Here is a 26,451-nt window from a genome sequence, read left to right as displayed (position 1 = left end):
TCTTTATACATTGTTAAATATTACAAAATAGAGTGTATTCACTTTAATTATTAGGGAGAAATAATGTATTTACATAGCCCATGAGATATTTGCTGTGTGTTCTTTGGCTTTCATTCGAAGAACTGCAATACTAGATGATCGCCTTTCAAACTCTGGCTTTGTTTCAAAAGAATGTCCATTCGTAGCGCCTGATAATAATGATTCAGTGAAGAAGTTGTTGAGTGGCATATGACTGAACTGGTTCTGATGATTCGTGAAGCCTGCGTAGGAGGAATCAGTGCGGGAGGAATGAGAATAAGGGGACATACAAGATGAGGGCTCGCGAGGTAGCATACAGGAAGTCACCACAGATCCTCCACTTGGGTTACCTGTCCATAAGTTGTTCTGTATCTAAAATATAAAGAAAAACATATCAAAAACTGTATGTAGTGAAGCTGTGGTATCAAGGTTCTGTATTTTCATTGGATACAGTTTATTAAAAGGGCTTTGGCCATTTTTTCTATTGATGAGCTATCCTCAGGATAGGTTATCTCATCAATAGATAATCAATGAAGATCCACCACTCAGGATCTCCGTCAATCAGCTGATTCCCACTGCCACTGTCAGCACAGACAACACAAGAAGTAGATTGTCCATAGTCCAGCAGCCCAGGTTGGTATTACAGGCACAGCTTCTATTGAACTCAACAAGAGCTGATTGCCTGCAGTACCAAACCAGGCCACTAAATTGTTATCGGCGCTTTCTGCTTCCTATGCTGACCACTTTGACAGCAGCTAAAAAACAGCTAATTGGCGAGGATCCTGAGAAATGGACCCCCGGTTATCAGCAGGAAAAACGCCCAACCCCTTTAAGAGTTTCCAACACTTTAGAAATATGTTGAACTAGTCTTGCTATGCAGCAAGCACCTACCTTGTATAATTAGTGCTCCATGTACCGTAGTTACTTTCCATTAATTATGTACATATACTCCTAATAAAAACACATTAAGAACCCATTAACATAGTGTGGGGAGGTTTATCCATGACATAACACCAGTTCTTTTCCACAATTGTGTTGAAAAGAATGGCGCTGTGCATGAACGTCATATTCATGAACTATGGGGGGATTTCATGAAGTCAAAACTGGTGTACAAAAGTTGCAGATTTTGGCATAAGCCTTGCTTGTGCAAACAAAATTTGGTTTTTGCAAAGGAGATGAGGGGTCACGGCTACTCTGACCTGACACATTAATGTGTAATATACGCGCACTTCTCCGTACGTGAGCTGCGTTGTGCGCCAACAGAGACTATATTAAGACCGGCGTCTGAATCACTGGCCTTAATAAATTCCCCTCATAGTTTTAAGGCTCATTAAAGACATACATCCGTCCAGTTGAGCCTATTAAAAACTGACGGTGCCTAGCAGTGCGCTCAGGAGGCTGCAGCAGTACAACCACCGTACTAAATGTGCCCATGTGTCGCGTTCCTGTAGTTAATCCTTCGTATTGTCTTAATAAATCTCATCTCACCCCTTCTTATTCTTCTAGTTGTGGGGGAAATGGGAAGTCATTGTAATGATGCATTCCTGGGAATTCTGCTGCTCCTCATAGAAACAGCTGATAGTATAAAGTGTGACGCTGAGTCCCAAGTGCTGATCTGTCCATGCTGCCTGCAGGGAGCCTTCTATATTCACAGTGCATAGGTGAAAATTGGGGCGTTTCTTGCTTCGAGTTAATTACGCCAAAAATGTTTAATACACATTTAATGTATACACCAAACGCTCTGAACATATTACAGTACATTGCTCAAACGTCAGTCTGGGACCGTCTTACACGAACGTTTGCGCAATACACAGTGGCTAGAACTGATTGACTGCAATGGATTCGTTCACATGCGCAAATTTTGTTTGTGCATTTCGTTCACGCAAGAAAATACGTGGCGTGCTCTATTTTCCTGCACATAAAAATAGCACATATTGAACTAATTAACTGAATTACCCATTTTAATGAATCAAAGCATCATTGTATGTTTTTTTGCATGTGCAAAAAGTGCAGTAAAACATGCAAATGCGTGCGCAACTACGCAATGCCCATTGCACAAATACACAGAGCAAATTCCCTTACACCCGTGTGACACCGGTCTTAGGGTAAATTCTTCTAGATATTATTTTAGCTATAGTAGATATGATAAGACAGTCGGTTATGAATTTAGTCATTTTTGCGCGGTTTTTAAAAGTCATTAACAGTACGCTAAAGTCACTCAATGCTAGGTGCATGCTTGTGTATAGAAAAAATTGTCCTATCTGCATCCGCAAAAAAATGAGATTTTTCCACCTGCGTGCAATTCTGTATATAATCCACTTTCAGTCTAAGTATCAGATTTTTTACTTCTTTATGTCATCTGTATTTCAGGTCTGCAAAAAAAAAAATACTGAAGCAGACCAAATTCTTGTTTTCTTCATTTCTTAAGAAAAAGCGGACTTCAAAAGGATCACACCAGATTATATCTGAGTGCTGTCCGTTTTTTTTTTGTATACACATTGACTTGAATGGACGAGTCTCGTCCGCAAATCCCATCAGAATAGTGCATGCCGTGAGTTTTTCATGCAGACTGTGTGCCCATTTAAGTGTGTCCTGCCACATTGATTAGTATGGGGTCGTAGGCTGTCCGTAGGTCGTTCTTTTTTTAATCAGGCATCACACAGACAAAAAAAATGCTATTGTGCTGATTTAGTGATGAGCGAGTATACTCGCTAATAGCAATTGCTCGAGCGAGCATTGCCTTTAGCGAGTATCTCCCCGCTCAAGACGGAAGGTTCGGGTGCCGGCAGGGGGCAGGGAGCTGCGGAGAGAACGGGGCGGAACGGAGGGAAGATCTCTCTCTCCCTCTCTCCCCCTTGCTCCCTCCTGCTGACAGCCGCTACTCACCGCTCCCCCGCACCGGTACCCGAACCTTCCATCTCGAGCGGGGGAGATACTCGCTAAAGGCAATGCTCGCTCGAGCAATTGCCTTTAACGAGTATACTCGCTCATCTCTAGTGCTGATGCTATAGACTAAGGGTACAGTGCAACATAGAACTAGCAGTCTCAGCATACCATGACTGCTGCTCTCATAGCCCTGATTTTAGTTTTTAGGCTGAGTTTGCAATCACACCAAAAAGGTGGAGAAGAAGCAATAGTCCATAGTTGTAAATGAGACAATGAAAGGCTCTCTCAAATGCAACCATTATTCAACCTGGATAAGGGCGCCCACCCACTGGCGTTTGCGATTTTCGTGCGTGAAAAACGCCGCGTTTTCGCGGCGTTTTTCCTGCGTTTCTCGCGGCGTTTTTTGCCACGTTTTCGCGGCTTTTCCATTAATTTCCATTGACTTTCATGGGTGCATTAGGAGAAAAATAAGGACACATATGCAACTGACAGTTCCTATGTTAAAAAACGCAACGCAACGCAAAACGCCAGTGGACAGGAGTACATTCAATTCTAATTGCTCTGCAGGAAAAACGCAAAACGCAAAGAAAAAAAAATCGCCAGTGGGTGGGCGCCCTAAGGGTGCCTACCCACTAGTGTTTTTTTTTTTTGCTGCGAATTCGCTGCATTGTTTTTTTTCAATTGTCAATGGGACTTTCTAATGTTAAAAATACAATGCACAAAAAATGTAAAAACTGCAACTTGCGTTTTTTTGTGCGTTGCGTTTTTTACCATTAAAAAGTCCCACTGACAATTGGGGGAAAAAAACGCAGCGAAAAAAAAACGCTAGTGGGTAGGCAGGCACCCTAAAACAGTGTTGTAACTTGAAGACAGTCCTGGGCTCTAATGCAACATCTCAAACAGGACTCATAATTGATCCATTTATAATACTGGGGCCATCTAATGTGGTGTAGGGGTCTTTGAAAGGCCTAAGGGCGCCCACCCACTGGCGATTTTTTTCCCTGCGAAATTCGCAGCATTTTTTTCTCTGCAGGGGTCTATGGGACTTGTAATGTTAAAATCGCGATCGCGCAAAATCGCGATTTCGCGGTAAATTGCGATTTTGCGCGATCGCGATTTTAACATTACAAGTCCCATAGACCACTGCAGAGAAAAAAATGCTGCGAATTTCGCAGGGAAAAAAAATCGCCAGTGGGTGGGCGCCCTTAAGTAGTAGTAGCCCAGATGAGACCACTTCCAATGTACCCTCTGTAATCTAATTTTATCTGATCCCTTTTTTGGAAATAGTGAAAATTTTATTTGTTACAATTTATCCAATCAGAGCAAAAATGTGGAAAACATTAAACTTAGCATCATACTGACACTGTTACTAGACCTTATACAGGAATGCTGCCTTCTAATAGGTGGCGCTGCAGAGGTATTGTTCCATCTTCCTTATTTGCATATTTCCCAGATGAGCATGAATGGCCATATAAGTCTTCTCACTCACCTTCTAGATGCTCTCCTTAAGGTACCTTTCTAGACCTAATACAAGCATGAATATATTGAGTTTGGGAGGGGTAACATCTCTGCTTAAGCACCAAGAAGGTGAGTGAGGAGACTTATAAGGCCATGCATGCTCCTCTGGGTAATATGCAAATAAGGAAGATGGAACAATACCTTTGTAGCGCCCCCTATTGGATGACAGCAGCCCTTTAAATCAATGCTTGACCCTTTATACAGGTCTTTATAACAATGATTGGGAATAGGAAACCAAGTCAGAATCCATACACAGACAGCTGTTTCGGGGTGCTTGCCCCTCATCAGTGTGTAGTAGGATTCTGGCTTGGCTAGTGAGAGACATGTGATGTGAGTCTGGTGGGGTAACATCTGTCCTTAGGGAGAGCACCAAGAAGGTATATTGAGTTTCCTACATATAATGCACATATTATTTTAAGTTGCCTTCTTTCAGGGTACTTTTCTGTAAATATTTCTTATTTTGATATACATGGCAAAGAATTTGTAAGAAATATATAAAATAAGTTACATACAGTGAAAAATATCAAGAATGTGTAGAGTACATGTGAGCAGCAATTGTAGTTCCTAAAACTAAAGAAACATATCTCTCTTTCAACATCAACTCTTTGAAGGATAAAAAAAGTTTGTCTTGCACTTGGAAAAGGGGAGACGCGGAATAGTCATTGAAAAAAAATGAAAACAGATGTATTGGCTGGAAAAGGTTATTTTAAGCAATCCTTTACCACTGGGGGCCAAGGTTCACTAAAAAAGTCCCCAAAGGTACAATACTATCTTATATCCAACAGTTTATTTATTCAGCAGTCAACAAAGCCAAAGGACCTACAGTAAAATACTTCAGAGCTTAAAGAATTTCAGTTGCTGTAGCTCTAGATTTGGCAGCCATCGTCTTGTTTTCCCTCTAATGCTGGTTGTACATTAAGTCGATTTCTTACAGCAGAAAATGGCTTAATGAAAATAAACATGACAAAGGGCAAGTAACAGCACTGTTCTGTCTGCTCATGCCCAAGAATGGTCAACAGCTTGATGCATGGAGCTGAAAAGGGCTGATACTTCACTGGCTGCTGTCGTTACCGGTACGATATATACATTGTATTACCATTGGTAATGAGAAGAATGACAATATTAGGGTGGCTTTTCATGCAGAGTTTTGAGCCAAAGCCAAAAGTTAATTCAAAAGAAATGAGAAATATAAAGGAAGGACTTCTACTTCCCCTTCCTGCTGGAACCACTTTTGGCTTTGGCTCAAAAAAGTGCCTTACTGAGACTTATCAATAGTATCGTAAATGTCAATGATGATGGAGCCTATTGAGCCAAATCTATTAAAATGGCAGACTGTATAACTAATTTGATACAGCACACTAGACATGATAGACACATTTCTTTACTTTATACCACCTCATGGCTGACATATAGGTCTACAAATGATTTGCATAAAATAAAAATGACGCCTATTTTTAATAGGCTTTACCACATTTTACACCTTTGGGAGCAGTAAGTAAAGAGTACATAAGATTCGAAGCACAGGAGAGATCCTTGCTGAGACGACTGTCAAGCACATCTTCACCCGGCAGTTGTTCACGTGTAAAAGGACCCTTAAAGGGGTATTCTGGGCACAGGCTAACATTTTAAAATCTAATGCACACCATGACAATAAGGCATTTTGTAATAGGTCAACTGTACCTGGTCTAGCGTCTTTTTTTATTTTCTATGTCATGTGACCTTCCACCTGAAAAATATTACCACTTTCTCTAATATATTGTCCATATTTGCTGGAAGTACTGGGCTGTATTGGTCATGTGTAGCTCAGAGTGCTGGAAGCTCCTGTCTGTCTGCTTCAGCAGCTTTCTCTGGCAGTGAGAAGGAGGTTGGTGCTAGTAAGTTGTAGGACCTGTAAGCTGTGGGCGGAGCTACAGCAACAAGCTCTATGTATGCTGGGAGTTGTAGGTAACAGTCTGCTGGTGTGTTTACTGTGAATGTGATGCATGTAGCGGCAGATCGGCAACTGCAAGGGATGAAGAAGAGGGTCCAGAGCGGCAGATAAAAAATATAGGTTGTCACTAGAGATGAGCGAGCATACTCGCTAAGGGCAATTACTTGAGCGAGTATTGGCCTTAGCGAGTACCTGCCCGCTCGGAAGGAAAGATTTAGGTGCCAGCGTGGGTGAGCGGTGAGTTGCAGGAGTGAGCAGGGGGAGTGGGGGGGGGAGAGGGAGAGAGAGATCTCCGATCCGTCCCCCCTCCCACCCCCCCCCCCCCCCCCGCGCTCTCCCCCGCCGCTCCCTGCCCCCTGCCGGCACCCGAATCTTTTCTTCTGAGCGGGCAGGTACTCGCTAAGGGCAATGCTCACTCGAGTAATTGCCCTTAGCGAGTATGCTCGCTCATCTCTAGTTGTCACTACTCAGCTGTACCTCCTAGATTTCAGCATTTTCAGAATTTCCATTTTGTGCCCGGAGAACCCTTTTAAAAGAAGTTCTCCCATCATAGCATTTATAGCATATCCACAGGAAGTACCTTAACTGTCTGATGTCTTGCTCAGCTGTTTCCATTAATGGAGAGAGCCATGTACTTGCACAGGCATCTCCCCAATCATTATTCATCTGGATGTGGCGTCCCAGAGGGAGGGGGTTCATATTTATCAGACATTTATGGCATGTCCTGTAGATATGTTAGAAATGTCTGATGGTTTATCCCTTTGAACCTAGAAACAAATAGCCCCAAATGTTTTAAAACAGAGTGGATCTAAGGCTGGTTTCACATCGCATTGGAACCTCCAGCTGGAGGTTCCATCACAGATGTGGCTGAAAATATTGGAAGAAAAAGTACTGCATGCAGCACTTTTTTTCCACCCAAAAGCCGGCCAGCTGGGTGAAAAGCGGACGGACCCCATTAAAGTCAATAGGGTCCGCCGGCGCTGTTTAGTTCTGTCCAGAGATAGAACCGTTCGGCTGCGGGGATTCCCCTTTCCTGCTCCCCGAACGTGGAATCCCCAGCGCAGGAGTGAAACTGCCCTAAGCAATCACTTTATATATGTGTATAGCACTTTTTACAACTATATATACAGTATATATTGCCATTCAAGACTTCACAATGCACACAACATGCATCTCCGTCTAATACCTATTTATAGCCATTATTATCTGCCTTTATGTCTTTATATACGTATTTATTTATTTAGCTGTTAGTTATCTCTAGCTATTCTTCTATCTGGTTATCTAATTATAGCTATCGTTATTACCCAATCTATATTCTTCTCTGATTGTTTATCTATATATCTTCAGTACTTAGAATACATTGTAGCTTTTATCATTTTGTTGTTGTTATGATAAGATTTAGGCCGCCTGCCCACGAACGGGTCGGATTCTGCAAGAGGATTTTCACCGTCGAAGACCTGAGATTCATGACAGAAAAGCTGGAGTGTTTGAAGACGATCGCGGATTTGAGCATTTTTCCGCACGGATGTATTCGGATGCACAGCGAATCATTCATACAGAAAAAAGATTGCAAGCTGGTGATTACATTAGAAAGTTGCCCAAGCCCCTGGAAAAACCCTTCTATATAAAATCTGAATGCCCAGATGACATTCTTTTGTGGTGTGAGATCTGAGAATCGCCTTCCGAACTGGGTACTGATCTCTTGGCTTGGTTGATGTATACTTCTTTTTTTGAAGAGTCGTGTCCGATTGCTGTCCCAGATCACAGAAAAGTCCTACATGAAAGCAATGAACCTGCCCATATCGAATACCCTGGCTACTGCAATGGACAATGCTGTGCTCTCTGAAAAAAAATCTGTCCTGCATTGTCTTTTCCCCGCATTCCTGCTTCCTTTTATTCATTTTGTTATGTGGTCTCCTAGCAACCTGCGAACTACCCGCCTAGAAATCCGTGTCCATCCACAATGTAATTGCGGATGTACTGCGTTTTGAATGCTTTTATAGAATCTGCGCTAAAATAGAACATACTGCAATTTCTTTTCTGCTCGCAGAAATCATAATTCACAACCGCATGTCTGCTCGAAGCTGTAGAAGTTAATGCCTTCCAATGGGCGAATATGATTACAGATCGTCCGTGCAGGGGCTGATTGCAGATTCCGCAATTCAAATCTGTTCATGTGCAGGCAGCCTTACATAGCTCATTGTTACATTATGTTGTAAACATAGGAAATCAGAAAAATTGGTTATTAAATATAAATTTCACCTTGAAAAAACATAAATGGTATAAGTTTTATTATTTTTCTATTACCTTTAATATTTTGTGGCTTTCTGCCATTTTATGTAGGTGCTTTCACATAATCCATTTACAATAAACAGAAGTTTCTTCTTCCCCTCTCCGGACCATTCCTTCCCTCTGTAGAGCAGCTCCCAGGTTGTTTAACCCCTAATCCCATTTGCCCGGAGGTCATCCTGCCGGTCTGTTCCAGGGAGTCAGTAGCTGATATATGCCATTATCTGGTGTCGTGCCTGCTTTGCACAACCCAGCAAGGTGAGCATTTTTGCATCACATTCCGGCTAGTGCTATTTTGATGATATCTGCACTATGGAAGGCCTTTTTTCTCCTATTGCTGATAATTTGGAAGTATTCCATGTTGACTTCAATGACCCATCATTAATCATTTTAATCTAGATATGCAGTATTGGTTGTTTAAATGGATGTCCCTTGATTTATAATTATCCTTTCTATAAATCCACAGAAATACGTGTTTAATGTTGTGGCATGCTTGTGATGACAAAGTACTGACAGATCTGTATTTTGCACATTTTTCATGATCGGTTAGATTTTCATCAAGCCTATTTACCTGTGGGTAGCTGTCACTCCTTGGCAGGACAGAAATATCATAAGTGGCTGCAAAGTGGCTTTTGGCTTGTTGTATCTGACCATAGCGTTCTCTCTTTCTCCACTTAGCTCTGCGGTTTTGGAACCAGACCTTAAAAAGATAAAAGGTTTCAGTGAGAACGTGCTTGATGAATGCAAAATAACCACTAATTTAGAAATAAGCCCTACTGTAGCATTTTCCTCTCCATACCTACATGATAGGATAACATAATCTGTTAAAAAGTCTATATCCAAGAGCTTTGAGATGGCTTCTGTGTCTGACAGTGTTATGTATGCAACCACATCTCACTTCAATAGTGCCTTGTGGAAAGAAAACCATTTGGGCTAAGTAGCTTATAGCTACAGCCGAGATGCGAAAGTATGTGAAGAATCTGCATCTCAACAACTATCACTGCTGCGTGTTCCCACAGAAGCAATAGTCGTTCAATAAATGGAGGCAGAATGCGCTGGAGATCTTTTTTGGACGCCTCCATTCCTCCATTCACAGTGAACAGGCAGTTGCTTAAAGATGAGTGACTGCCTTTTCACACCAAGTGAGAAGTTACTCATTAGTCCCTCCATTTCAGTGAGATGAAATCAAGTGACTTGCGACTTAACATCCTGTCAGGCCTTGATTTTACATGGGATGACTATCACTCAAAACTGCTTATTTGAGTGATTTTCCAGCCGATAGCCCATGTAAAAGTACCCTTATGCTGTAGGGTTACTCTAGTCTAATGTGAAACCACAGATAAACACTATGATGCCACGATGAGCCGAGTCATGATGCAGAATTCATGTGGTATTATGGTGTGCCAAATAAAATATTAACTATATAAGGTAGCTACAAGACTAGATTCATAGATAGAACAACAGACAGGCATCAGTAATTAGTCTACATTGATAACATGATTATAAAACCATTAGTTGACCCTGGTTGTATGATCAAGATAAACCATTAGTTTACCCAACAGTCCAACCCATTTTTTGAGCAGAGACAAGATGATGCCATTAAACTTAACTTCTAAATATATATATATATATATATATATATATATATATATCATCATCACTACTGCTTGACAATAATGTGTGTTACCCTCACAGCTTGTTTTTCCACACATGTCCTTTCAATTCTCCAGAAGACCGCATGCTGTCAAATGGGAGCAAATCCAGGGCAAGACTCAAGACGTATCTGCTTTACTTATGGTCTCTGCTTTTGACTTTATACCATATATAGTCTATTTACTCTGGGGTTCTCCTTCAAGGCCCTTTACTCTTTTATCAAATTGAATTTTCAACTGTACTTGCATTTGAAAAATCCAAACCAGTAATCTTTCTACTATGGTGACACTGAACACCCGAGGCAAACGAAAGAGACCTACAAGTGGACCTGCCACCACCAATCTTGTGTCTTGTGTTGTAATGCAATACAAGCTACAAATAGAAGTTCTTGAGTATGCACACTTTTTTAATTATTCGCGTTTTTGCCTTCTACAAGCACTGACAAAATGACAAGGAGCAGCGATCCGGTTGTTTAGAAAAGAATATAGTATCCACCTTACTACTTGCTTGGGATATATGTGTGAAAGTTGTTGTCAGGTGGTTTGTAGCATTCACTCTACATGGATATAACGACTTTAGGAGGTTTTCTGGTTTAAAAAAGATAACTTTTTCAAATACTCTATGAAGGAACTCTAAGTTCCTAGAGAAGAGGGTTCATGGTTACGGACCCACATGTTTACTTGGATTAGAAATCGGTCAGAAATATAAATAATTGATGTAAATGGAAACCCTGAAATGCTACTTTTTTCCTGTGGTGGTGCTACAGGCAGGGAAATTGGAAATACTTACTTTGGGGTTCCCTCACAAAGTAAAACTTATCACACCTGTGACTAGAGATGAGCGAACGTGCTCGTTTAGAGCAATTACTGGATCGTGCATCGCTTTTATCGAGTAACTGCCTAATTGGGCGAAAAGATTCGTAGGGCGCCGGGGGTGAGCGTGGGGTTGTGGTGGGGAGTGGGGGGGGGGGGGGGAGAGCTCCCCCTTGTTCCCCCCTGCTAACCCTGCTCCATTCTGCCCCCCCCCCAGCGCCCCCCGAATCTTTTCGCCCCGAGTAGGCAGTTACTCGAAAAAAGCGATGCTCGATCGAGTAATTGTCCTAAATGAGCACGTTCGCTAATCTCTACCTGTGACCAACTTAATTTGGTATCGGGGTACCCGTCTTACAAAAAGAGATTGTTGAAACCCTACAACTCCATAAAAGGTCTTTGTTTCTTACTCAAGTGCATAGTTTATTCATTTTCTGGGTTTAGTGAGAAAGTTTGAGTTAATAATTGTGTGTTTTCTTTTAATTAATTCCTCTTCCAAGCTGTTGAACATCATTGTATCATTCTGATTGAAACTTGGAACGTATATGTTTATTCCTATTTTCTTTGGAGACTCGTGCAATTCCTCATACTAAATTTGGAATAAGAAATAATTCTCAATGCAGTTTCATGTATATGAAAGCAAAAAAATTGATTCTGAGTGTCGAAAAGAATTTCTACATATAGACAATGAAAAAACAATCATTTAAAAAATACCAATAATGTTGGAGCCGAGAAAACCTATACGGGGATCCGTAGCCCTTGAAGGCCCAAGGAATCCTCTAAAATACATATTGATAGCAAATGGAATTTTTATTAACTAAACATGTTGAAATGTTGCACCTTGCTGCACCACAGAATCCAGAATGTGCTTTTAATAACAAGTTGGCAGTAAAACCAACATTCAGCACGACAAATAAATGGTATTGATATAGTGATAAAGATATAGTATATTACAAGAAGATTTACGCTAAATATATAACATTGGGGTCACCCTAGCACTCATTCTGCATTTATTTATGAATTTACTTGTTCATACGTTTTTTAAACTGATCCAAACTGAATAGAAACAAATCTATAAAGTAGATATCAGCGTTCATCAGATCTATAGTACATTCTTCAGCGTTCATCAGATCTATAGTACATTCTTCAGCATTCATCAGATCTATAGTACATTCTTCAGCATTCATCAGATCTATAGTACATTCTTCAGCGTTCATCAGATCTATAGTACATTCTTCAGCATTCATCAGATCTATAGTACATTCTTCAGCGTTCATCAGATCTATAGTACATTCTTGAACTTTTTGGATCTTTATGAGACCTAAAGATTTAGCATGGCTCTGCCACACTGGCCTCTTCTGCGTGTGTGTCTGTGTGAATCTATGCAGTTTGTCATTGCACTAGTGTCTTTTTGCTGATTTTTTTCTTATTTTGTGGCACTAATCTGACCGCACGTACAATTATATCACGGGTCAATTTTTTTTTATCAGCTTTGGATCTGTTTCTATTTATGAATTCTATACATTATTTGGATGCTAAAGAAAACAGATTCCAACTGAACGGATGCAAAGCAGTTTTAATCTCATATAAATGAATGCAATGGAACATAAAGAATTAACTTCACTTTTTTTCAGAGCATGTTAAAAATATACAAACACTAAGTTTGACATGGCTTGCAACTAGAGATGAGCGAATGTACTCGTTTAGGGCGATTTCGCAATCGAGCACCGCTTTTTTCGAGTAACTGACTACTCGGGCGAGGGGCGGCGTGGTGGAGCGGGGGTAGCAGTGGGGAACAGGGGGGAGCTCTCTCTCCCCCCCCCCCCCCACTCCCCTCTGCAACCCCCGGTGCCCCCCGAATCTTTTCGCCCGAGTAGTCAGTTACTCGAAAAAAGCGGTGCTCGAGTGCAAAATCGCCCTAAATAAGTACATTCGCTCATCTCTACTTACAACCCATTGAAGTTCATTAAAGCTCTTAATTTATCCAGGTTCCTTTTATTTAAAAAGATAGCCAATTACAAGTATGGAGAGAGGCAAAATGTGTGTTGTGGTTTTGCGGTTTGGATTCCATGGAAGATTAAAAATGAATACCTTGCCAAGAATCCTCCATAGTCACCCATTTTGATTATATTCCTCCTTTATTGGGGGTATATTGCCAACTCCGAGTTCATAGGCTTTCTCGGACAACACGGTGTATTATTTTGACCCGTTTAACCCTTGCTTCTCACATCTACCGTTTCTTACAGTTTTTTCTCCCTTATATTAGTAGTGGTGGACATTTCACTTTATTTTACTATTAACGTTTAGCCATCTCCTCTTTGTATACATATATACCTACTTTATATGAACATATCCTCTTAAATGTTTATTGGTTTGAAAAGCATGAAAGCATGTCTGTCGATTCTTTGGATTGTTACTTCTCAAGTTTGCTTTGTTATGTTAAATAGTTTTTGAAATAACTTCAATCAAAAAGAATTAATGAAAATATGAATACTGATTAAATGAATACAAGATGATGAATATGGGGGTATTTTTGTACAAGTTTGCATCCCATAGAAATGCACTGACTATATGATAGGATATATCATAATTCACTCCTACTGCTCTCTTGCCCAGCAAGTCTTCATCTTTCTCCTGCCTTAGGCCACACAGTGCAGACTTGGTCAGTATTTTCTATGCACAGTTAAGACAAATTGAGGCACACACTGAAAAAGCAGAAGTAACGAAAATCTTTCCATTCTACTTTTCCATGTTATTTTCCTTTCTTGGTTTGAACTTTTAAATTGAGATGCAAAAACCTGTCAAATCTTCCTTGTATGAAAATGGCCTAAAAAAGTGTTTCACGTTTGACAAATTTGTTTTTAATTATTCTCTTAGCAAATATTTGTTTCTACGGTTTACTTTTTATTCTTTGTTTAGCACAATCCTCATCACTGCATAATCATTATCATTACAGAATCCAATCATAAAACATTATATAGACTGGGATAATCAGGTAATATTTCACACGACACCTAACTGCTAAAAGGCTATAAACATGTTTATAGCAGGGTTCGTAGAGGCCACTGTGCTTTTATGAAGGGTTTGACACATGGTTTGTTAAGGAAAGAGGAAAGGATGCTGTGGCTCACACAAAGTAATTTCTATGGGAATCAAACTTATGCCAAAATACAGTTTGCATTGTATTGTTTAGCTGGGATCCATTTATATAGGAACTATGTTAAAATAGAAGGAAAACTTTTGGGATAGTTATAAAAAAATATTCCCACAATTCACCAAATTAACAAAGGACTCATATATTTGTTTCTTGGATTCTAAAAAAGCACATGATGGTGAGCATTGTCCTAAGCGGGCAGGTGTATGAAGCACATGGACGACATGGTATAAGGGCTTGTTCACATATACCCAGCAGTCCGGCTCTGTTCTCTCCACTTAATTATATGAATATTGGGGGGGAAATGAATTGCATTAATTGATACCATTGTTTTTAATGCATACTACTTTCCTATCAGGTTAGTTATATGGCCATAATGTGTATGCCAGTGGGCACCAAATTAGAACCCGTTGAAGCCAACTATTATCTTTTTTGTTTTGCCACTCTACGCAGTGGATACTATTCCTCACACATAAAAATGCATCTTAAAGGAGCCATTCAAAATGAGTGATGTAAAGAGAATCTGCTACCGTACCTACCTGTAATGTACTTATTGGACCAACCTGTCAATATTTGGTTGTTGCGTTGCAATAAGTAGGTTACTTAAGAAAATTTATTAGACCCCCTTTTATTAAAAAACTACATTAGAGGTTTTATAATTGGTATTAGAACATGCTCTAGGGATTTTATAAATTATGCAAATATCAAAATACAGCAAGGCCCTGTTCACATGGTATAGTTTTTGATGGATCTTAAGTGTAGATTTGAACGTCTCTTTTTGGATCCACTCTTATGGGGCATCAAAACAGCTACATATTCATAATCCAAGTACTTAAATATAAAGACAGTATAGAAGTTTAAATGGCCACAAAAGATTACAGGGTGGAGTAAATATCGGAGACATTTTGCTGTACTTGTTCCAAAGCACAATCTGACATTCTAGATGTTTTTAGTGAAAAGAAGAGGAACGTTGTAGAATGAATGTGATGATATTAACAAAGTCCACTGTATTTTGCTTTCCCACTAATAACGAATATAATAAAATACAGATCCTACATGACATGTGTAGGGCTGTCACAACCTGCATCACACGTAATAAATACAAAGCAGATTTCTTCCATTAGTAACCTGTTTTATTGGTACGATGTATTTACTTACAGCAAGTCTTGCTGCTAAAAGAGTTTGTAGAAAATAACTCAATTAAGTTCAAAGCCAAAAACTGCTAAGCATAATGAAAAATTCTCCCCTTAAGGTATACATAGCACGGCGTGGCTAGTAATGGCGTCATTTCAAGTGGGCCATTTTCAGCATCAGCTCTCATATGTATCCAGCACCATCATTCCCAGTGGAGGTGAGGCCTCTTAGCTAGTCTATCTTCAAACGGTTAATAAAGAGATTTACTGCTACCGAGAGACAATAAATATGGCACTGGTGAAATAAATGCCTAGGAAAAAAAGAAAGGAAAAATTCGGCTTGGTAAATGTATTCATCATGTCTGTGGGTGGAAAAAATATTTCCTGAAGTCTCCCCAGGGAACAGAGAGAACATGTTAGGAGAATTTAGTAATGAGACTCTTTCACTGGGGGAAAAAAGACCTTGACAATCTCCTTTAAATGGGTGCCAATTACTACACTGATGTGAAGCAGGAAAAGCGACCGGTGAGATAAATTAGGTTCAGGTTTACTTCTGGTGAATGCTAGAGAGGTTGCTATTAAACCTAATGATATATTACACAAGGAAAAGGCACAAACATGAGTGATCCAGCCTCATGCGTGCATTTCTAATGCTGGGGTGCTGACCTCTCTGGCATGGTTTGGTGAACTACTGAAGCCATTTGGTAGCTAGGCATGATAGGGAACATGTTACTCCTCCATGCTGAAGAGACACGGGTTATCTAGGCCTGATAAAACCACTGCATTTCATGACAGTATGTTTAACACAAAGACATTCCTTTTGGATGACTGAACAATTCCAGAATCTATAATATGAAAACATACTACATCATCAATCTATGGGAACTAAAAATACAGAACACATGTGGGATTCGCTGCTTCGCACACTGGAGGAAATCTGGACAAGACCTACAGAGATCTGTGAAATCTACAGTGTCCGAGCTACATGCAGAACATATCAGGACAGCTCGGTATATACTAGTGTTTCTATCTAGGTTTTTTTTTACATGTGTTTCACTAATAAAAGCATACATGAAAAAAAAATCCCTTAATGAACCCCATGAATTTCTATGGGATGCAAACTCCCATAAACATTGTTTTACAATATGATGAGTCCAATCAGGATACTTTTTTTTTACATGATCCACAAAGTGGAGCAGACCATGTTCTATCCGAAGGCTCTCTTGAAAGCAGGACACAATTAGGATGGATAAGGGCATGATCACACTAATATTTTTTTTTGTATGTTTTTCAATTACTATAAAATGTTGCCTTTAGAAAGGAGTAGGATCTGTCAGGATCACTTTTTACAAAAATATACTGAAAAAAAAGTAAAAAGAAACTTGCTCAATCTATCCGAATTAGGTTATTTTAGCTCTTACATGCTGTATCTGTGCAGAGAAGATTGGATGGCTGAAGAATTTTGGGTTCACACAATGTTTGAGATGATGAAAAGAAGGTCTGCAATACACACACATATATATATAGTATAGTGTGCAATATATAATAAGATCTGCTATATATATGTGTATGTATATATATATATATATATATATATATATATATATATATATATAGTGTGTGTGTGCGTGTGTGTATATAGTATAAATTATTTGCTTATAAAGCATAGTCAATTGCACATTTCAATCCAGCTGAAGCAATGGTGTTGTGATTCACACCAGCCAAATGCATGGCAAAGAACAGATTTTGCCATATGTCTGTCTGATTTCTACAGATATATGCTGAACATTGAACCCATACATGGTGTAAACCTAACCTTATTTATATTTTTAGATATTATATATTTCAGTCATTATTCTCCCTTCACCCATTATTCCATCTGTCACTTTACCCCCTATGCTGTAATCAAGAAGCAATGTGCTTCGAAATGCGTATGCTCAGGCATCATAGCATGTGCTGACCTTTTACTGGATGCATTTTTAAGCTTTTATTTCTAATAAAGAAGATCTCTTTAATGAAGCTGGATTTTTTTCTCTTTTACCATATAAACCTTAACTTACTTTTGCCTTTAATTGACATCAATAGATAAAAAGGCACAGAAGCCAAACACATGGATCATGCAGTAAATTCAGAAAATGAATTCTGCGGCCATCAGTATTTAATGAGATAGTTTTATTATTTTTAGAGAATCTACATATGTAATCAGCTGCATTTACTGTTGCTTAGTCACTGAAATTGGTGTACTTTGATATCAGTTGGAATCTCAAAGAAATTAACCTGATTATTCAAATTTTTGTTTGTTTTTTACTAAATATGTGTCAAAATAAATACAAAAATAAACAAGATAAAATCAACTTTAGTACAGTATCCTTTCTATTAGATAAACAGTAATGTCATGATTTTCTGTCAAAGGGTCATGAAGATCCTCCTATTATTAAAAAGAATAGCCTAAACCATTATTAAATGCTGAATCCCATTTATTGCTTGTTTGTTTGTTTGTTTGTTTTTTTGAAGAAGGGGTTGTTTTGCTTTGTCTTTTTGAAGAACTAAAGAAATAAAAGTATACTTTTTGGTTCCCACTGTTTTTATGCTATTTCATCTCATTGATTTCTATGAGATGTGCTTGTATCAGTTTCTGTTCAGGAACTAATTTTTAAGGGACCAAAAAATGCAACATCATAAGGTAAAATAACATGCTAATACTACTAGAAAGAAAATGGAAAAAATTGAAAAACTAATGCAAACTGCTCAAATGTACTGATATAACGCATCAGTTACCAATCAGGTTATGTACTGTATGTGATGATGAAGCTGTGCCTATTGTGTACCTGTTGCATTGATAAGTCAGTAAGAGAAACACTTCAGGCAGCGTTTCTCTGTGCGACTTAGGGAGATCTCTGTTGTCACAACTGATGTCCCCAATGATAAAATTATGACCATAGGAAAATATGGGAACAGTTGTCTTTTCAGTTTTCCTTTGGGAGGCCAGATTTATTATATATGAAGGACCCCTAAGAGAATAACTAAAGTATGTTACAAAAAGTTGGTTTTATGAATGTATATTTACATCTATAGACAACTATATGGTTTTATGTAATATTCATGATTTTACACCAAATAAAGTGAACAACTGCATCAGAAGAGGTCAGTTATGAAACATGGGGCTAACATATGATTGTGACATTTTTCAGGAAATGTCTAAAAGTTGCAAAATGTCCTATATCCTCTGATGGACATGGCTATGCAGTTGCAAGAAATTGTTATGAAACAAATGTAAGAGTGTTGTACAACACAGAAATGGAGTAAGTATATCATAGAACATGGTGGGCAGCTTGTATGTCATGTTTACCAAGACTTAGTTCATATATATTAGTTGTATCCAGCTGGTGTTTCCATACCAGAACCAGACACAACTGATGCCATTATGGTGCTTTTTCTGCTCTGGCCCCAGCGTCCATAGCTGGATAGAAAAACTTTGAATGCAATATTTTTCAGTCCAGCGCAGGAAAGCATTCCACATCAAAACTAATATGCTGGATGCTTTGACACCCCCCCTCCAAAGAAAACCACTGGACTAGTTCTAGTACCAGCTTCCCTCCGATATTTCACTGCAACACTGGAGGAAAAATGCTGGAGGGCCAGACATATGAGAGCCCAGCCTAACATTATATGAACACACCCAACAGAAGGTGTATGCCATAGACAACATTTGTATGCCTATATGTACATTTCCATTTTTTTCCTATTGCTTTCAATGCGTTTTCAAAAATGGAAAGCTTTAAGTTTGATTCTGTTCTGTTAGGTTTCTGTTTTTAATGGAGCAAATAATGTAGTCTGCAGCACTATATGTTCAGTTTTAAAAAATGGAAACCTAACAGAACAGAAGAAGACTAAAAACTTTCCTTTTTAAAAACCCCATTTAAATCAATGGGTAAAAAAGGAAATGTTTATTTCCATTGTAATTCTGTTTTTCTGCTCCAAATATGGAATACAGTAATGGAATTATAACTGACAGCCCTAACGGAAGTGTGAATGTGATGGAATTTAATGGCATTAGCACATAAAACACTATTTATACATAACTGCTAGCCCCTAGAGTTACACGATTGAAAATGTGCATCATTCTGGTGAAATTATGTGAACATACCTGTAATGTGTCAGACTACAGCTGTTCTAATTTTGTATATACTAGTGAGACAACTAACCTTCCACATTTCTTGACAATATTGTTATCAGACCTAATAACACAGTATTTTTCAATTTTACCCCACAATTTAAGCCAGAAATAAGTGGTTATATCTGCCATATACATAATGTGTGAAGATGGAACTTTTTATAGTGCCCATAGCATGCTAGTAGGGATCTGATGCAAGGAGAATGAATTTAATATTTTACATTCTGACATATCAGCAAGTGAGGAATATGTATATAAAATAAATAGCACCATCAAAAATATAACCACCACTCCATTCATGTGTTAGTATATACAGGCCTATCTATAACATGCTTGTACTGTCTGATTAAAATGTCAAGTCTATTTTGTGCTTCCCAATCCCAATCCCAATACTCATGTTATTTTATTACATTATATTACAGATAATAGTTTAATAATATATTCACAAATAACTTAACTGGATTTGAAATAATCTAAAAATACTGCCCGGATAGTCCTGATAATATGCAATTAAATAACTAACTTTCCCTGTATGTCATGTTCTGTGTAGTTGTAGTACCCCTATACTTTGCTGTTGTAATATTTTGTTGCTTTTACTGAAACGATTCAATAACTTCCCGGCTGTGTTTATAATCATCATCATATAGTAAAAACAGTAAAACACTGTACGGGTATTAAAGGTGTACAACTTCTACTACGGTATATATATAAAATATCCCATGAGGCAAATACCCAGGAGGTCATTCAGAACAATTGTGCGCAGTGCTGAATACAGGGCCGCTTAATTATATGGCTAATAATTATATTTTCATGGTAAATGCAAAATGAACTCTGTTCACAAGCTAAATGAGTTACTATATATCTCCACATACATATATAGATCGATCAGTGAATTGCACACAACCCTATGACAACACTGCTGGCACTTGCTGTGTGTGACAGTGGTGGCACTTACCTGTACCCGGGCCTCAGTAAGCTCGGTCCTGAGTGCCAGCTGTTCCCTCACATAGACGTCGGGGTAGTGGGTCTTCTGGAAAACTTTCTCCAGCTCCTCCAGCTGCAGACTGGTGAAGGTGGTGCGGTGCCGCCTCTTCTTACTGCTGGACACATTACTGTCGCATTTATCCGCCAGCTCGTCCAGCTCCCCCTTCTCCTGCTGCATGCCCTTCACCGGCGACACCCGCACGCTGCAGCAGGTTTCCAGGGGCACAGGCTGCTGCCCCTCAACTTTGGCCATACCATAGTTCACTGCCATAGATGAAAACACAGAGTCTATAGAAAGCTTACATACATGTGAATACAATTGCGCATGTATTTATTTGTCTCATATATGAAATCATCTGTCATCTATCTATCACAGTATATCTGTCATACTAATAGTGACCAGGTATGGCACAGCTTGCCTATTACATATTGTCACCCAGGGTGACTGTCACCACTTTAGGGAGAATACCATAGCGCTATACTCCCTGAATGGGGAGAAAAGGGATTTATATTCATCACTTGTATCTCGAATCGTTGACTTTTTACTCTAGAGAATATTAGGAGTATCCCTGATATTGTCGGATATGACGATAATAATCATCACAACGATAGTGTAGGTTATGTTTTAATGCCTGACAACTTCAGAAGGCAGGTATCATAACATGATCTACATATCTGGGATGTCAATATATACACCTTATTATAGATACCATAGATAGATAGATAGATAGATAGATAGATAGATAGATAGATAGATAGATAGATAGATAGATAGATAGATAGATAGATAGATAGATAGATAGATAGATAGATAGATCGATCTTTGCTTTGGCTGTTGTAGCATAAGACCGACAAATTTCAATTCTTCCTTCCTGCTTTATAGATTTTGACTCCTCACTTACAACAGAAGCGTTAAATAGAAGAAGAAGAATTGCAATGGCACCGGCAATAATTATCCAAGACAGATGACTTAGCAGAGAAGATCCATCTGCCCAGATTCTGCCAATCCTGACCAGTCACCAGTACATCTTCTCCAAGTCACACTTCATAAACTATACAAAATCAGTGTTTGGCATTTTGCCTACTGTCCTCAGTTTGGATCTTTTATCAAGCTATATTATTTATAATACTCTAATATGGATAATTATAAAGTATAATTTGGATGGATGGATAGATGGATAGATAGATAGATAGATAGATAAATATAAGCTTTCTTTAAATGTAATATATAATTCTGTCTATATACATCGATAAGTATATAGACAGATAGCTATACAGTACACTTTAAGAGAGCTTATATTATACGATGTTGATAAATAAAAGCGAACATATATTGTCATACATCGCTATTATAATTCTAGGTATTATTATAGATTCACACTTTAGATATGTCTGTATAGAGTATTTTATAATTAAATACTATTATAAGATTTTTACAGATTCTAAATCATAATGATAGACGATGGATATTAAAATGATAAGGCTAGATAGTTGTCATAGTCATAATTTATAAATTACAATAGACAGACATATATTTAAGGATTATTATAAATTGTTATGGACCATGATACTATATAATTACCATTAGCCTAAATAATACCGATAGAGGAAATGTCAGATTGTTATAGATGTAAACGACAAATGACTTATAATGAGATGTAATGATAGTTATAGGTTATGATGGGAACACATCACTGCTTATTACAGACAGCATTCTACAAGATACGGGTTAATATGAAGTGAGAAATGCGGCTGCTCTGTGATGTTCTGCAGTTATTACTGTCTCTATATATTATATGTGGTTATCACATAATGACTTGTAGAGCTCGCATTACTATTTAACCTGTTCATTGCCACTTTTCTTACCATTGCTGTCCTGACAAGGGGAGCTCCTGTCTATCCGCACATGGTGTTCGTTTCTCTGGATGGCACTGAATGTCTGCACACATTTGCCCACCGGGTTCTTGTTGTAAAAGGAGTCATTGTCCAGAGGGTCCATAACATGTTCCAGGGCGCCCCCTGCCCCCATGTAGAAGTCGCTACCGGCTTTACTATTTTGGGTCTTTATAGAGAATTTGTCGCTTAAATGATAATCCATAATCATGTAGCCTGCTGCTTCTCCTATTATAATACAGGCAGTAATAGTGTGTGAGCTGCTAATGTCCAGGAGGGGGGACCGCAGGGGGCTTATATACAGCTGCAGGGCCTGGAGCAGCCTCCCATCATCAACACGTGGCTCCACCCTATCCCCTACCCCTAAATCTCTAGCCAAACAAGGGGGTGATTCAGGGCTCACACCAGTAAAGAGGAAGTCCTCTTCATTTTAAGAATCAATCCTATCCCTAACATGTCGGTTAGATTATATACATGTATAGGCCAGTAATCCTTAATAATGTGCATACAGCCTCTGTTTATATCAGGACTATATACTTCTCTCTGAGTAGCAAAACTTTACGTTGTTTCCTTCTTTTACAATATCCAGTTCATGTTTAACACTGTCTTTGCTGCATCTATGATGGATTGATGAATGGATAGACAGACAGATAGATAGATAGATAGATAGATAGATAGATAGATAGATAGATAGATAGATAGATAGATAGATAGATAGAATAACTGTCAAAACTGTTTACATTATGCTACTTTCATTAACTTACCTGTACAAGTTGTTGAGCTGTTATTGTTGGAAAGAACACAAATTCATACCAATGAGTTCAAGCTAGATGGTGATGCTTCTATAGCCGCACTAGCCCCGCCAATTCTACACAATCCAACACAAGAAAAGCTGATCCGGACATTCTGGTAAGATATTTTGAACTGATACTTATTCCAATACTACTACTATACTATTATTATTATTATTATTATTATTATTACTACTATTGTGTGTTAAAAGCTTAACTCGGTTAATACCAGTACAAAGTGCTGCTATTATTATTATTAGTTCTGTTGTTTCCAATAATAATACAATTAACATATAATAACTATATTTAATATATGTGTGAAGGCTTGTAAAACATCTATCTATCTTTCTATTCTGTAATAAATGATATGCACTTAGCACATTGGTAATTCCAATTCATAAAGCGGGATTTGATGAGTGACTCTGGGTAAGACTTCTAAATTGATTCTGATTTTATATCGCATTTTAGCATGGATCTAACAATAGAAATATTTGCTTTATAATGGTAAGTATGTGAGTAAACTCTGCAGCCTCACCTGATGGAATGTACTTCATATTTTTACCTTATCATACAAATCATCCATTTCTTACTATGGGCCATGTATATCTAATGAAGGTCCCATTGCATAAAATTGTTCTCATCTACAGTATTTGTGACACGCTCCTGTGTATTTGTTTGTACAACCTCCCATTCCTTAGTATAAGGTATTACCTTAAATGCATTTCATATGTGAAACCCAACAGCGATTTTATATGGCAATAAAAGTGTGCGCTTTACAGGAGGTTAGTAAACTGCAGGAGTCCCTACACACCCAGGCCAGATTACCTTCAGCAGAAAACCTGGGTTTTACCCATCTGTGCAGCAGCCTGTAAAGAGGGGTATTTATACTCTGTATTCGGAGCTATCTTATCTATCTAATCTATCTATCTATCTATCTATCTATCTATCTATCTATCTATCTATCTATCTATCTATCTATCTATCTATCTATCTATCTATCTAATGTTTGTGTGAGTGTGATATGTCCTGCCATAACATGTTATGTAGAAAGTAAATTGAGTTTGTATTTACTGTTTCATTACTGTCGTTTGTGCACAAAGATGTAAAAATCATAAATCTACAATTGTAATATAACATATAATCTATACCACATAATCCGACATTGTCCAGTGTCCTCTTTCAGAACATCCTTTCATTAATCTTCCTAATGATGAGTCGGAGAATTCAACAGACCTGTCAGGGTGGATGTCATTGAAGAATAGAGAACTCGGTGCCCTTTCCCTCCTCACCTCATTGTACATGATAAAAGGACTTGGTTATAGATTACACTTGTTGGTAGACTTACTTTAAACACTTGTTTGTAATTATAGCTGGATCCCCTGCCATGTAATATACAAAAATATAGAAAAGATGAACTACCTGTAATAATCCCACTTGAAGAACTGACATGAAAATCATTGCCGGAGAAAAGAATAGAGGAACTGGAGGTGTAAGCCGTAAAGCCTATGTGGGCTATACATATGTGTGTGGCACACGTGTGTATATGTATGTATATATATATATATATATATATATATATATATATATATATATATATATATATATATATATATAAAGAGAGAGAGAGAGAAAATACAGAGAGAGAGTTCAATTAGCTTATTTGCTAATTATTAGCTAATTTCTCAACATTGTATAAGGCCCTGCCAAAGATGTGATTTCCTATCATTGATTGACTTTGACGGATCCATACAAGGATATGAGTTTGCGAATGATTTGCAATAGTTTTTTCTGGATTTGGCTATACAGTTTATCATAATTCTGGAAATCCTAATTTGGAAGAAGAAATGGAATGTCCAGTGTAATACTCATAGTAGCAAAGGCAGTAACAATACCTGTAATCATAATAGCAGTTTTAGAAGTAATAGTAGTAGTAAAACTAGACTAGTAACTGTAGCAGTGATATAAGTATCAGTAGTAATAGTAGCTGTATTATCAGACTGGTTATCGTAGTAGGAAACTTGAAGAGTAGTAGTAATTGTGAAAAATAGCAATAGCAAAACAGGCAATAATTGTAATGAACGTTATAATACTAGACAGTTACAATAACAGCAATAGTCATACCTAATAGTAAAAATGCTATTGATGCTAACTAGTACTAGAAATAGTAATCTCAATACTTGTAATAAACGCCACATTGAGCAACTATATGGAGCATAATAAAAACTTGCTGCACAGATTTATTCCCTATAAATTTCAAAAAATCTTGTCCACTTAGTTTCTATAGCTTTCGCTTGTTACAGGAATATCAATAGTAAAAGTCGGCTTACTGATACACTTCTACTCACAATATATACCAGCCATGCTCTACAACATTAGAGTTTTGTATTTTAGTCAATGTGTTGCTAGAGGAATTACTAAGGCTTTATAATAGCGGCTTGAAGGACAAGTATAGTTGTCATCCTGAAATGTCTTTTTATTCTGTTCATCTAAATACTATATACTATGCGAAGATGTACTTTGTCTATAAAGAGATAACATGTGAGTATTTAGCAATACTCTTATCTTTTCATTGAGTATGCAATAATTGTTAGTTTATTGGAAATTAACTAGTAGCAATAGTAATCATAAGTTCATTTGCATAATCAAAAATAATATGTTAATCATATAAGTGCCATATATGTGCCAATCATATTTAGAGTACCATAAACTTATAAAACAAAGAAAACCCTATGGTATATTTTCTAGAACAACTTTTCCATCCGATTTTTGGACCAAAAATAGTGTACCAAAATAGGGCAGAAATAAAGCATATTATTTTGAATGGCTGTATTCACAAATCCAATTTTTTAAAAGGAGTCCGAGCAAAAAAAATCGCAGTATGTTCCACTTTGTTGCGCTTTTTGAACGGACGTCTGTGGGTGCAACTAAAAATGGACTGCACTCTTTTGATGCGATCCTGCATTATTGCTAAAACCATAAAAAAGTGTGCAGAACTTACATCATTTGGCCCATCACACTTTCTTTTTAGTACACAAAACAAAAATTGCATGCAAAACGGATGAAAATTGTGTAGAAATATCACAGGAACACAAAAAAAATCACTTAAAAATTCACATGAAAATTCGGTTTCATTTTTCAGGACAGAAAAAAAAACTACCCATGTGTATATGCCTTTATAAAGTGAAATACAATTTAGGAAGAACATTGAATCAACAATTA

General features: G+C 38.0%; 1 protein-coding gene across 1 annotated transcript; it reads right to left on the bottom strand.

The window, feature by feature from the left end:
• ALX1 (ALX homeobox 1) lies at positions 1-22,652 on the bottom strand. Its single transcript, XM_066589860.1, has 4 exons — positions 22,415-22,652; positions 20,520-20,812; positions 9,213-9,341; positions 1-390 (listed from the first exon to the last, which is right to left on the bottom strand). The coding sequence occupies exons 1-4, from the start codon at positions 22,650-22,652 to the stop codon at positions 70-72; spliced, it is 981 nt and encodes a 326-aa protein (XP_066445957.1). The 3' UTR covers positions 1-69.
• Between the last annotated feature and the right edge of the window lie 3,799 nt (positions 22,653-26,451).

Source organism: Eleutherodactylus coqui, chromosome 2, assembly GCF_035609145.1.
Source record: "Eleutherodactylus coqui strain aEleCoq1 chromosome 2, aEleCoq1.hap1, whole genome shotgun sequence".
NCBI classification, from domain to species: domain Eukaryota; kingdom Metazoa; phylum Chordata; class Amphibia; order Anura; family Eleutherodactylidae; genus Eleutherodactylus; species Eleutherodactylus coqui.
This window is presented reverse-complemented; position numbering and strand designations above follow the sequence as displayed.

What these genes read in the sequence shown, in the direction of transcription:
- ALX1 (XM_066589860.1), bottom strand. Translation starts at nt 22,652, where the DNA reads ATGATTATGGATTATCATTTAAGCGACAAATTCTCTATAAAGACCCAA. An exon ending in CCCTTGTCAGGACAGCAATG is followed by an intron (nt 20,813 to 22,414) that starts GTAAGAAAAGTG and finishes CATCTATGGCAG; the next exon opens with TGAACTATGGTATGGCCAAA. An exon ending in GGAGTGACAGCTACCCACAG is followed by an intron (nt 391 to 9,212) that starts GTAAATAGGCTT and finishes TTTATATTTTAG; the next exon opens with ATACAGAACAACTTATGGAC.